Below are 13,781 nucleotides of genomic sequence, written 5' to 3' on the forward strand. Positions count from 1 at the left end.
GCCCAGGCCTAGTCTACCCTGTCCAATAGTATATACCCAGTAGATGCCTTCTCTCAGAGGATAAGTACCTACTCCAAGTGACCAGATCCAACAACTTAGCAGTTGATTAATTATTCTCCTATCATATCAAAAACCTCTGGCGTTCCCAACTACTCTTGATGTGACATCAAAGTAAAGTGAAGCCTTTTAAAAATCAACTCAAACAATACATGATGGACAATGGGCTTTTCTCTTGCTCTACCCATGTTTAATATATCCAACCTCTACCTTTCCATAGCTGACCTTCCCTTCCTCTCCTCTATCCCTTCTCTGCCCTCTGCTTATACTCTCCGAAAATTTTCCTACCTTCCCACCTCCTGTCTTGCTCTGTGGTCATCTCCTCTGCTTCTGTCTTACTCTACTGTTACCGCTCCTTCCCTCCACCTAGACATTCTCCTCTATTTATAACTAAATCAAAACAAAAGGAATTAAAAGCTGCCATTCTGTTTAATTTTACTGACTCTGTTTAATTGACTACTTACATTCAATACATGTATCATTTCTCTCAGGAATATATATTATGCTTTGTATTGTTTTTTTACTTGGAGCTTTTCTCTCAGGGCCTCTGCTGAAAAGGGGCTTGTAAATAAATATGTATAAAAATAATATTTATCTGTTTGGTCTATTAATTAGTGTCTCATGGGTTGTCTCTTGAATTATATTAGGTTAATACATTAGGATGGCGCAGTGTTGCAGCGGTAGTATTGTCACCTCATAGCAAGAAGTTTTCTGGTTTGATTCTTGGCTCGGTTGCCTTCTGTGTGGAGTCTGCATGTCCTCCTTGCATTTGTGTGGCTTTCCTCCCATATTACAAAGACGTGTCTGGAGCATTTCTCCCAGGGCCTCCTCTGAAAATTGGCTTTGTTCCAAGTTTGGACTTTTCCCCGTAAACAAATGTTAAATAAATAAACTGATTTGTGGCAGGTTAGATTAATTTGAAGGTGTTTAGCACAGTTCCCCTGGGCTCTATCCTCCATTTCATTCTCATCCTATAATTGCTTTGTTTGCATTTAACAGATCCTGAAAGCTTCACTTGCATTTTAATCAGCTGTCCCATTTATTCACCTTTCAGCTTCTATACACTTTTTGCATTCATAAATATAAACATCTCTTTGGTAAAAAGACCTTTTCCACTATTTTTGTTCTGCTTTCTATCACCATTTGCCACCCTTTTACTAACTTAATTTCTACCCATTCCTCCAAATCTCAAGTAGCTGAAGTTTTCTCAACCTTAAGCAGAAATAAAAAAAAAGCCTCCTGTGGTTCTTTCCCAAACAACAGCCTTTCGAGATGATCCATTTCCTTTGCCAAGCCTTGTATTCCTTTGCAGCACCACTACATAAGTTGATTATCTGCTTCACTGTCCCACACATCTTGAGCATCCTGCAGTCTCCCAGCAGCCCTCATCCTTAATCCTATATGGTATCCTGCATAATCTTTACCTGCATGTTGAATACAGGAACTGTTACCTTTAGCCTTCTTGACATTCACCATACTCTTTCCCATGCTACCTCTTCTGCCTACCCATCATCTTCTCTGATTCACTATTTCCTAGGTTTATACATCTTTTCTTCACATGCCCATCTTTTGGTGTCTTTATAAATTAATCCCATCAATCCATTTTTGGTTGGAATCTGTTTCTTTCCCCATCACTTTTTCTTCTGTCTCTACAGTATGTCTTGTTGATCTGTGCCTTTAGTTTTTATAACTGACAGCAACATGATAGACCTATAAGATATCACTTTTCCATATCCTAAACATTTCCTGAACTTCTAAAAATTCAGGACTGTTAGTGGGTCCTTCAACTTTAGTTAAGTCTCCTGCCACTCTATTACCTTAACCTACTAGTGTTTCTTTACTTTCAGATACCATACATTTGATAAATTAAGATCCAGCTACACTGACATTGAATTTAATACTCTGTCCTTTTAATGACATACCCATTTATACTTTCTCCACATTCATCAATTTGCCATCATAGATTATTTCTATGTGATGTTCCTATCATGGGCCAAAATCAGTCTCATCCCCTAGTGAAAATTTCCCTTCACATTTCTCAGTCGAGTCAGTTGCTGTCCTCCTCAACTTTGAGGTATACCCCATAATAAGGATACTGAACACATACGCTCCAGTTGCCACTGTTGTAACAAAGTAAAAAACAGAAAATAAGTCTAAGCATTATCTTCTGGGCCAGGTTGCATACCCCGTCTATAGCTCCATTCATACTTCAATATACTAGTTATTCAGGCATTTGCTCCTGTCACTGTTCTTTTGTTATATCAGCTTATTTTAGCCCATTATGTAATAAGGTTTTACCCCTTAGTTCCTTGTCAGTTCATTCCTCTCTAACGTCTCTTCTATGTAGGTTGAAAACTGATGTATTTCTCGGTTTCTGTTCTGGGGAACTTTCTATATATCCCCGAGCCACCCTCCTGCTCTCCATGTCATTCAGTGGGGATCTTTCTCTTAGGGTCTCAGGTGGTCTCTCACATACTACACTGTCCTATACTCAGTTCCAAATGTAGCTGTTTCTCCTTTACATCTCACAACACTCACACCCCTAATGGGTTGTGTCTGGATTAGTGTCACTCCATCGTCCCTCCCATCCAAGCCTGTTCTGTTTCCTTCTACTTACAGCTTCATTGTTTTTTCTTCCTATATGTTATCTTCCCACCTTAGGTGTTTGCCATCAAACACATCCTTTGACACATTTGTACCTCTTCTGTGTATGAGCCTAGTATGCAATTCCCTCCAGCTTATTCTTAGTTGAGCAGAACAAACTCTCATGGCCATTGCAGTTGCTGTTTGTAAGTTCGTTAATGCCATAAAGAGTTGGACCTTTTTTTTTGTGATGGTGGCAGGAAAATGTTTAATAGTTCTCTCTCTCTCTCTCTCGCTGCCCTGCCAACACCATGCCCTCTGGTATCAAAGACACTTTTAAGAACCATTCTCTTAATTACAGGCTGTGTCATTTGAATATGAGATATTCTCTCTGCCCTTGGTTGCAGGAGCTCATCCAACCCAATGAACTCTGTCTGCCTGAGTGTCTTGATAGTTTGTCATCTGGATCTGATAAAAAAGGCCAACTGCCAAACCTCCAAGAATCTTACTACATGACTGCCTCTGTAACCTCCCTGTTGGTCCATTAGTCTGTTGTTCTCACTTCTTGTCCTGGCCTCTAAATTGTTTTGCCTTTCAATGCCTTTTCAACAATATTTGCATCTTCCATTTCATTTGTGCATTTATTTTGCTTGAGACATCATCGTCCTTTCTTTTTAATTTAGCTTCCTGTACCACTTTACTATAATTTTCTCTTTCACAGCAGAGACCTTGGGTCTCATGGCTTCCCTTCACCATTTAGATTGTCTAAAGAATACAGACAGGCTTATCACCCACTTCATTTAATATCTTGCTTACTTCATGGATAGCTCCTCTGTCCGGTAAGGAACTTTCCACCTATCGCCTTGTTTTTCTCTGCGTGTACACTTTTGAACTTTAATAGCTAATAATGAAGTACAAACTGCTGCCATTTCCCATGAGCTCAACAGCATCCACTCCTCCCGCATCTTGAATAATTTAATCATGAATTTTGCCATAATCATTTATGCAATATTTGTGGGTATCAATAGTAGCTACTGAAATATGCATATGGAAGAAAAATTCTACCTGCAATGAGAACAATGTGTTAACTGTCAGTGCAGAATATTTGTACACATAGTATGTTATCCAGTCCCACAGATCTGAACTGTTGATCCCAAGTATTTAAACTCATCCACCTTTGCCACCTCTTCTCCCTGCATCCTCACCATTCCTCTATCCTCCCTCTCATTCACACACACATATTATGTCTTAGTCCTGCTGACCTTCATTCCTCTTCTCTCTAGAGCATATATTCACCTCTTCAGGGTCTCCTCCACCATTTCCCTACTCTCACTACAGATCACAATGTCATCTGCAAACATCATAGTCCACAGGGACTCCTGTCTGATCTTGTCTGTCAACCTGTCCATCACCATTGCAAATAAGAAAGGGCTCAGAGCTGATCCTTGATGTAATCCCACCTCCACCTTAAACGCATCCGCCACTCCCACCGCAGACGTCACCACTGCCACACTACCCTCGTACATATCCTGTATCACTCTTACATACTTCTCTGACACTCCCAACTTCCTCATACAATACTAAAATGATAATAATGCTGCTAAAGAATGCAAAAGTCACTTCTGAATGGATGCACTTTTTTATCTGTAGTTTTTATCTGATTTAAATACTTCTAAAAAGGTCAACAAACTGTTAGGTAGAAGGAAATGCATTAATGAAATATACAGGTGGGGCTTAGAAGAACTTGGCAGTAATGTTTTTTCATTGTGCAGTTGAACAACAGGAATTCACTTATGGCTTTAACACTTACAGTCTCAAAAGCCCAAACTACACTGTGGGGAAAAATCTCTAGCAATTTCAAAATTTTCAGTACATATTCTTTCTGTCCATGGCAACAGCAAACGAGAGTATCTCGCTCACACACCTCAAACACCCACACAAACCTATAGAAAGTCAAATGTAGATGTGCAAGTATGCACACACACACACACACACACACACACACACACACACACACACACACACACACACACACACACACACACACACACACACACTCCAAGGAAGGCCGGTAAGGTGGTAATATTCTCCAACAATACAGTCTTTTGGTAGTTTACTACATCATCCTCCAAGGTTGACAGTAAAAAGATGAGCAGTTTACTGAAGAACATTGCAGCTAGCCCTCAGAGCAGTTGTCCCTGTTATGCCATGTCTCATTTTTCTTTTCTCTATCCAAGCAGTGTTGCGCTCACACTGCCCCTTCTGTGAAGTAATACTTTTTCAGGTTTATCTTAAACCATTATCTTTTCAGCGGACACCCACGTGGCCTTCTTCCTCCTATTGTTCCACTTCATTGTCCAGTGCCTCCCACTTGTCCCATTAATGAGATGGATTCATATTGCTACTTTTCTTTCTCATCTCTAAGAATGTGCACAACCTGAGTCTTTCAGTTTCTGTCCATAACTAGCCCATACATTCCATTTACTATTTCTGTAACTGTGCACTGTGTGCTTTCCAGTTTCCCTTCCTCTGTATGAGGCCTTCAGCTGTATATAGTACTCCAAATACAGAGCTACTGTTGTACTGCCCAACTGAACATGATGATCGGATCTCTGGAACTGGGTCCTCATTCTGTACACTCCCAGCATCCTTTCTGAATATCCTTCTATATAATGCAGCACTGTTCTACTTAGGAATGATGACTACACCCAAATTATGTTTCTACTCATTTGCTTAGGGTCATCCCACCATAAAAGTAAACTTTTTCTGACCCCCCCACACACACACACAAGGCACACTACTTTACACTTTTCCCTTTTACTCTCAGCTGCCACCTCTATGCCCACAGTGTTGTATACCACAGGTCTGACTGGAGAATGTGCTCCCCCAGCCCGTTAGTATTACACCTGTCTTTATATCATCAGCTAACCTATACAAGGAGTTTGATCTTCAAACCCAGTGTTAAATGTGACAGAGATATCTTGATAACATGAAGTATAGCACTGAATCCTGTAACACTCTACTGCTTATCGACTTTTTAGTGATAGTTCCCCTTGAGCAACCATGTTTTGTTGCCTATCAGACAGACAATTTCTAAGCAATACCAGACTCCTCCCTCAAACAAATTAATTTTGCTATTGTTATTATTTGGCAGTATAATATCAGACTTCTGCCTTTCAGAGCTAGAGCTGAATCCAGCACAAGGTGATGTTGGTAGCTGACCTCGGTAGCTATCTATGAGTTAGAGCCAGCTAGTGTTGACCTAAAACATCAGCATTATGAGGAAAAAAAATGTCTGGCACTGTCCCGTCCACATCTCTCAATCCCAATTTTACTTGGATCTGCTCTTGACATATGTCAGCTCTGACTGCTAACAAGTCTGACATCTTGCAGTAAGGTTGTTTTTTGAAAAAATTGTACCTTTCAGTGCTGAAGACATTGTCATGTTTATTGTGGATCTGGTAAGTAATTATGCAGTATACTATGTATTTGTGTGTGTGTGTGTGTGTATGTGTGTGTGTGTGTGTGTGTGTGTGTGTGTGTGTGTGTGTGTGTGTGTGTGTGTGTGTGTGTGTGTGTGTGTGTGTGTGTGTGTGAGTGCAGTTTTGTAGCAGTGAAAAATAAGGTCTGAGATACACAGCTGCTACACTGAATCTTCATCTTTATTTGCTACACCTTGGCAAATGTAACTGACACTTTGTCTCAAATGGTTAGGCAGCCTGCTCCTTATGTATATAAAGATACAGCTTTTAAAGACTATACTCAAAGCATGCTCAGTCATAAGGACAACATTTCATATTATGAGTACTCTCACTGATGTGTCAAAATATATCACAGACTTGCGGTATAATGGTGTCATTCCATTTATTCTCATTAGGATAATATAGAATTTTCAAGGCTAATATATAACCAAATGGGATAGGTTATTCTGAGCACAAAAAGAAAAACTGTTTTGGCTTAAAATAGCTCACAGTGGTAGTTAGCCTAGTACTTACCTGTGAACCTCTAATATTTATAATGTGGTTCTGATTTTGAGCCTTTGTTTCTGATTCTAGAGCTAGAAACCTGAGAGCAGCAGGGAGTTGCAGTGTTTGCATTCTACAGTTCTGCCAGCGGCAACTTCTTTGCCATTATTTTTCTATTTCTTCATTCGCTGGACCAGAAGCAGATATATGAGTCATACAACTGCCTGTAATTGATGGTCATGCTTGTGTGTGTGTGTGTGTGTGTGTGTGTGTGTGTGTGTGTGTGTGTGTGTGTGTGTGTGTGTGTGTGTGTGTGTGTGTGTGTGTGTATACAGAGTTTTAAACTATACTCATTTTTTCCTTATATTTGTGTTTTGTACTTCTAAACATCTGTGCCTATCTCGCAAAGTGTTATCTACTGTACTTACTAAATAATGACAAACCCGGGTTTTAGATTTCATATACTTCAGAAAATGCTTGCTAACACAACACCTGTTATGTTAGCATCTTTGTAAGTATATAAGAGCAATATTTAAAATTTGTTCCTGATTTTGAGCCTTTGTCTCTGATTTTTGAGCTAAGAAGTTAAGATGGCAGAGGGGAGTTACAATGGCTTGGACTATGTGGTTCTGATAGCAGTGAGCTGACATACATTTTTGGACCACATATATATATATATATATATATATATATATATATATATATATATATATTGATAGATAGATATAGATATACGAGTGTTAATGTTTGTAGATTTTAGAAATCAACATTTGCTCATTAGAATATACAACTAAAAATAAATTTACCAATTTACCATGCCCTGTCAGCTTACTCTGCAAATAAGATGGGCTTCTTTTTTTCTGTTAATATTCCCTGCATTTCTGGCATTTTACAGCTAATGAGTTGACAGAGAGGTGCGCAGGAGCTAACTGTCCCCATTCTGCTGACAAGTGATTGGTTGTATGAAATACAGCTAGTTATTTCATCTCTTTGCACCTGAACTAAATGACCTTATAAGGTGGATTAAAGCATGTCATCGTAACTACAGGGAATATGATGTCATCCCAACTGTCCTAACAATATCATCTGTAGAGCTTTGCAGTTTTCGATTGTTTAACATTCAGTGAGTAGAGCTTATGATAAAAACATGTCACTTGCTAATGATGCATTAGTTGAGTACAGTTTGTGAAGATCAGGTTAGTATAAAGAATGTATAAACATTATTCTGACAAAGAAACACATAGCAGTTAGAACAGCATCACAACACACATCCTAGCTTATGGTTAGTTTTTATTTACAAATGCTTTTTCTTCTAGGATGGTAACTGGGCAGATCACATCTGTGAAAAGAAACATGGCTACATTTGCAAACGAAAACCATTATCTATGACTCATGAAGATCTGGCTACACCTGAAAACGGTTGTCAGATGGTAAGTATGTATAGTAATTAGCCTGAATGTTGCAGAAAAGTATATAGGGTACCCCCACTCATAAGCAATAACCATCATTGCTATGAAACTTAAGTTTTTTAACATATATCTAATATGTGATCAATATGAAATACCAAAATATGACAAAGTCTACTAGATATGGTACAGTTCATTGGACCAGTTTTCAGCAAACTAGGATTGCATCGACACGTTTCTTTCACATGGGGTCAGGACTTCTCCACCTCCATGTAAGGAAATTGTCACCAGCACCACTAATCTTTAAATCATCATTATAGTTGCATGAACTGTCGATATGTTATAACTTATGTAGATATGAGTCATTTAGTATAAAGACTTTCAAGGCTCATGTTTCAGTTAAGTACTGTGATTCACTTGCTTCATAGCTGCGGTAGTGCAGCGGTAGCGTTGTCGCCTCACAGCAAGAGGTTCTCCCGTTCAATTCTCAGCTGGAGCGTCCTCTGTGTAGAGTCTGCATGCTCTCCCCATGGTCGAGTAGCATTTGAAAGACATGCATGAATGGGCATGCCTTCGTTGAAGATTGGGTGTCGAGCTGGCACCTCTGCACCGTAAAAAGAAATCTACTGCCAATCATTAGCGGACCAGAGTTCTGCTGTGGAGACCCCTAACCAGGAAAAGCCGAAAGAAAAACAACTGTGATTCACTTGCTTCACTGAAAAGCAACCCAATCAGTTAGATGCAATACAGTATATTTATACAGAAGATTTAAATTACTGCAACAAATACAGATTTTAAACAAGGCATCTTTCTAAATGATTTGGATATGATGCACTGAAAAAGAATTATTTAACACAATAAAAAAAGAATGACAGGTACATCTCGAAGAGTTCAGTGTATGCATATATAAGTTTGTGTGAGTCACTGTGTGAACTGGCTGAGCTCAAGGGATCTAGTTATTATTTGCACGTGGAATCAGGGTTTATAAGGCCCCACCTGAAATATTAGGAACATATTATTTGCACATGTAATTAGGGTTTATAAGGCCACACCTGAAATATTAGGAGCATATTATTTCCACCTGTAACTAGGGTTTATAAGGCCCTGCCTGGAATATTAGGTGAATATTATTTGCACCTGTAATCAGGGGTTATAATACCCTACCTGCAATATTAGGAGCACATTATTTGCACCTGTAATCAGGGCTTATAATACCCCACCTGCAATATTAGGAACACGTTATTTGCACATGGAACCAGGGTTCATAAGGCCTCACCTGGAATATTAGGAGCATATTATTTGAACCTGTAACCAAGGTTTATAATGCCCCACCAGACATATTAGGAACAGTTCTTAATGCCATTCAGGTAAAAGAAAAGAGGGCTGAATAAGAACATACAAAAGAAACTCCAAAAAATAATGAACTTTGAAGGAGGTTTAGTGTATGAGGAAAGGCTGAAAACAGTAAGACACATTCCACTATGGAATGTAGACAGTAAGAACATCTGATATTGACAAACTGGTAAGAAAGTAGGTGACATGATTTGAATTAATAAATTATTGGTAGTAGACAAAAGCATGGATAGCTGCTTGGATTCTGTGTGCATATTTGTGGGGATGTGAAGTTTGTATTATGAAAAAATGTTTACAGAAGTGTATTTTTCCCTATAAAGGTTCACTGGAGCAGCATCTGGAGTGGAAGTCCAAAGATCCTGGGAAAGGTAGCAGATATAGGATGCTAAGGACAGCTGTTAGGAGATGGTTGCAACAGGTGGGAGGTCATAGAGGCATATGGTCTTCTCTGACCCATTTGTTTTCATATTCCTCTCTATTTGTAACATGTTCATATCAGAGCAAATGCTTCCTTTTTTATTCATTATATTTCACATTACAGAGTGTAGAAAATAAACACAGCTGACTGTCAGGAGAATGAGAAAAATGCTTTAGTTACAGAATCTAGAAAGCTGAAGTAAACTGACCAGGTTATATTAATTCACCAAGAGAGGGGAATGTCATTTCTATGAGGAATGAGACTTTGTATGTGATATGTTTAAAGAAAGGGGCTATCCGGATAAACTAATTCATGATACCATTGTTGATGTGGCGGAAGGAAGAAAGGAAAGGCTTGCCCCTATTTTGGGGAAGGATGAATCCACAGTTTCAGTTATAGAGAGTAACCTTACAACCAACTGGGAAGAAGCTTACGTAATGGATTACACTGGTGATTCTGGAGTCATTAGGCAGGTTATAACCAGGGAATGGGACAGGTTCAGAGCGTTTTTAGATTTGGATACTGTACATAAAGAACCTTTAAAATTAATATATAGAAAGGACATGAATATAAAGAATTTATTTGAGTTTGGGAAGACCTCTAATCAAAAAGGTAGATCAGGGAAATTGGGTACTTTTAAATGCGGGAGCTGTTCACAGTGCCCATATATACATAATAAATCTTGTATAGAAGTACCAAGTAGAAATAGGAAAATCACAAGTTATTCTAATTGTAATATAAATGGAATTGTTTACCTAGCAACTTGCCAGATTTGTAATTCATTCTATGTAAGGAAGACGGAAAGGAAATTAAAATTGAGGATCTATGAACATTATTATGAAATTAAAAAACAAAATGTAAATAATGCTTTATTCCGTCACAAACAAATATGTGAACAGGCTTCCTTTACATTCTTTGTTTTAGAGGTTGTACCCAAGGAAATTAGAGGGGGTATGTGGGAAGCCAAATTAGAATATCGAGAACTATTCTGGCGGATTTTTTTGGAAGCTACTAAATTCCCAGGCTTGAATGACATGTTATCCATTCTTCCAGTGCTTAAATTAAGGGCTGCAAAACTGTGATTTACCACCAGAGGGCAGCCTTATACACACAATTTTATTGAAATGAAGAAAGTTCATTTTTACAAACACACTGTTGTAAACATTTTAAACTTTTTAATGGACTAATGTTTTAATTATTTATGTTTATTTATTATGACCCAATATAGATGCATAATAGTGGTTTATTAACCAATTTTTTTATAATACAATAAGTATAAGTTCTTGTTATGAGTTCTACAAATAATTGATGTATTATATAGGGATCAATCCTATTGGATAATGGTATAATAGTTAATTAGTTTCAGAGTTAACAGGTGTATATAAAAGCATTGAATTTTCAACAGAGGGTATTTGCATCTGAGGAAGGTGTACGAAAACGTATCAAGAAGTGGCAACGTTTATGCAACTTATTTCCTTTGTTTTTATTGCTTGTCAAGTGTTAATAAAACTGTTTGGCTCCATTTGGACTCGGGCCCTTATTTGGCACTCCAGCGAACCTTTGTATTGGTTTTGGTGTGGTTCTAGTTCACTTTTCATCTTGTATTGTTTTTTGATTTCTGTGAGGAGAAATGTAATAAAGGAAAATGTTGCTATTTTTTTCAAAATTAAAATACACGAAAAGTAAAATAGTTGCTATGTTCTTGTGCGTTTTTAATAAAATATAATAAGTCACATGATGATACCTTACTTGAACAATAGCTTACTGGGTCCCCTCCACCCAGATGTATGTTCCTGTAGAAACAAGCAGGTTTATTTAATTTTATGTAATGCCACTGGTTTGGTGGCTGTTCATTTAAAAGAAGTTACAAGTGATGCAGCTTTGCCTGATGGAGGATACCCTTGGAGACAGAGCTCAGGCTGTATTATATACTGTACGTAAGGACAGCCAAGTGATGCAGCTTTGCCTGATGGAGGATACCCTTGGAGACAGCGCTCAGGCTGTATTATATACTGTACGTAAGGAAACTGAAAAAAAAAGACAGCATGGGCACAGTATGGTTTTATCAAGATGGAGACAGATTGTGGTTTAGGTGTTGTTTTCTGATTATTTCGGTTTCAGTTCCTTGTTCAGGTTCTATACTGTTTGTATATTTATTTTAAAAACAGATGATTTGACTTATTTAGTTGAAGTAAATTAATCTATTTTCATAAACTTTAACATCTGTGGCTCAAATTTTACTCATTATTGTTTCGGAACCTGCAGATCAGGATTGTAGACAGTGTTTTCAGTCCCCTTCATCCATGCTGCCCCTGTCATCTTTGCTACCCCAGCCATCCATTCTGCCCCACTCCTTCAACCCCTAAACTGATAGCATACCCTCACACTTCAACACACTCTCACAAGTCCACATACAACTTTAACTGGCATTTAGTAACATTGACACACTGCCCTTGTTTTAACACATCAAGGTGGCTAGACCCACGGATGCCCACTCACACCAAATAGCATACTGATGGAGCTGTCGGCAGCACTGATTCTGCTTTGCTTTATAACACATCTTAAACTGCTAGTAGCAAGCAGTCCCCTTCATTTCTGATGCCAACTTAAATCATTTGCAGTATGAAGGTCCTTTGCCTCACTGCCAAAACACAACAACTTAAACCATTCACAAAAATCTACAGCCACCTCTCCACTCCACACCTCAAAACATGGCATAGCTGATACCACAAGACTTCATGAGCACAATGTCTTATAGATTCATAGGCCCAATGGCTCAGTGGACAATTTCTATCCTAGCTACAGATCATAAGATCGTAAGTACCCACTGCCATAAAAGTATATGTAGTTTTGACCCGTCTTAGCGAGGGCTTGAGGGGTCACACTTGAGATGTATCAACTGTCCATCCTTTCATCCAAGTTATGTTTGATGAGGGTAAGGGAGCTACTTTGTTTTGCTTTACATCCAAGGAAAGTATATTCCATAAAGACAGGATTCTCTTTGATATATGGTTCATATCTCCCCAGCAGGTCCTATTTATGTTTTGGTGGATTTTTAGATCCCTTGAGTGGATGGTACAGGTGTTGTTTTCTGAATGTACAAGGTGTCACACAGCACTGGGGCCTTTGAGGCTCTGAGGCTAGAAAGTGGTCACCTCTCAAGAGTAAGCAGGAAACATAAGAGAAAGAGAGAGAGAAAGAGAGAGAGAGAGAGAGAGAGAGAGAGAGTGCTTTAAGGTGGTCTGTATTGCTTAAGATGGATATGCCCTTGGTTGACTTAGTGAGGGAACACTGCACTTCTCCAATTTGGGTCATATGCTTAAACAAGTATGTACTAAAGAGACTGTTATGCTCTGTTATGAGTTAGATGAGGGAGGAATATAGAGGAATGATAACTTTCTTTGATGTAGAAGGTATACCTATGGTGATTAGTCTGGTCAGATAAAAGGATCCTGACAACAGTAGATACATGGTGATCAAAGGATGGTTCATTGTCAATGAAAGTTTTCAGATTCTTAATGAGTGAGTCAATTTCCCAAAGTGATCAGCCATGTGGTAAGTGTATGGGTTCCCAGTTTTGCCAAAGGACAAAATGCTGCATTTCTTGGCATTTAGTTTACTGTCACAGTCCAAGAACCACTTGTTGATGTGCATTAGCTCCTCCTGAAGGACATGGACATTAGATGGGGAGATCATCACAGCACTGAGGTAGCAGATCTCTCTAATACTCTGTATGATGTATTGACATCTCAAATATATATTTATGCCAAATTCAACTTCCACATAATGAACAGAAGTTTGCAACAGTGCCCAGAATGAAAAACTATAGTGCAAAGAGTCATTCTGCAGTAGTGGGCACACAGACCAAAGCCCCTGGGGCCACTTATTGTAATGATAGTCTCTGCCCACTCTTGAGAGTCCAGAACAAAACAATCTGGGAAAAAAACATGGTGTTCATATGCAAAATTCACACAAGACTGCAAATATAACTTTAGATTG

At 38.6% G+C, this 13,781-nt stretch overlaps 1 protein-coding gene across 1 annotated transcript in view; it reads left to right on the top strand.

The window, feature by feature from the left end:
* Positions 1 to 13,781, top strand: part of LOC122796777 (macrophage mannose receptor 1-like) — a 1,798,323-nt gene that overhangs the window by 599,073 nt on the left and 1,185,469 nt on the right. Inside the window, exon 9 of the mRNA XM_044065505.1 lies at positions 7,922 to 8,035. Within this exon, the coding sequence (XP_043921440.1) occupies positions 7,922 to 8,035 (114 nt within the window). The remainder of the gene's footprint in view (positions 1 to 7,921; positions 8,036 to 13,781) is intronic.

The sequence above is a fragment of the Protopterus annectens genome, chromosome 3.part0, assembly GCF_019279795.1.
Source record: "Protopterus annectens isolate FY-2018-M chromosome 3.part0, PAN1.0, whole genome shotgun sequence".
NCBI classification, from domain to species: Eukaryota; Metazoa; Chordata; order Ceratodontiformes; family Protopteridae; genus Protopterus; species Protopterus annectens.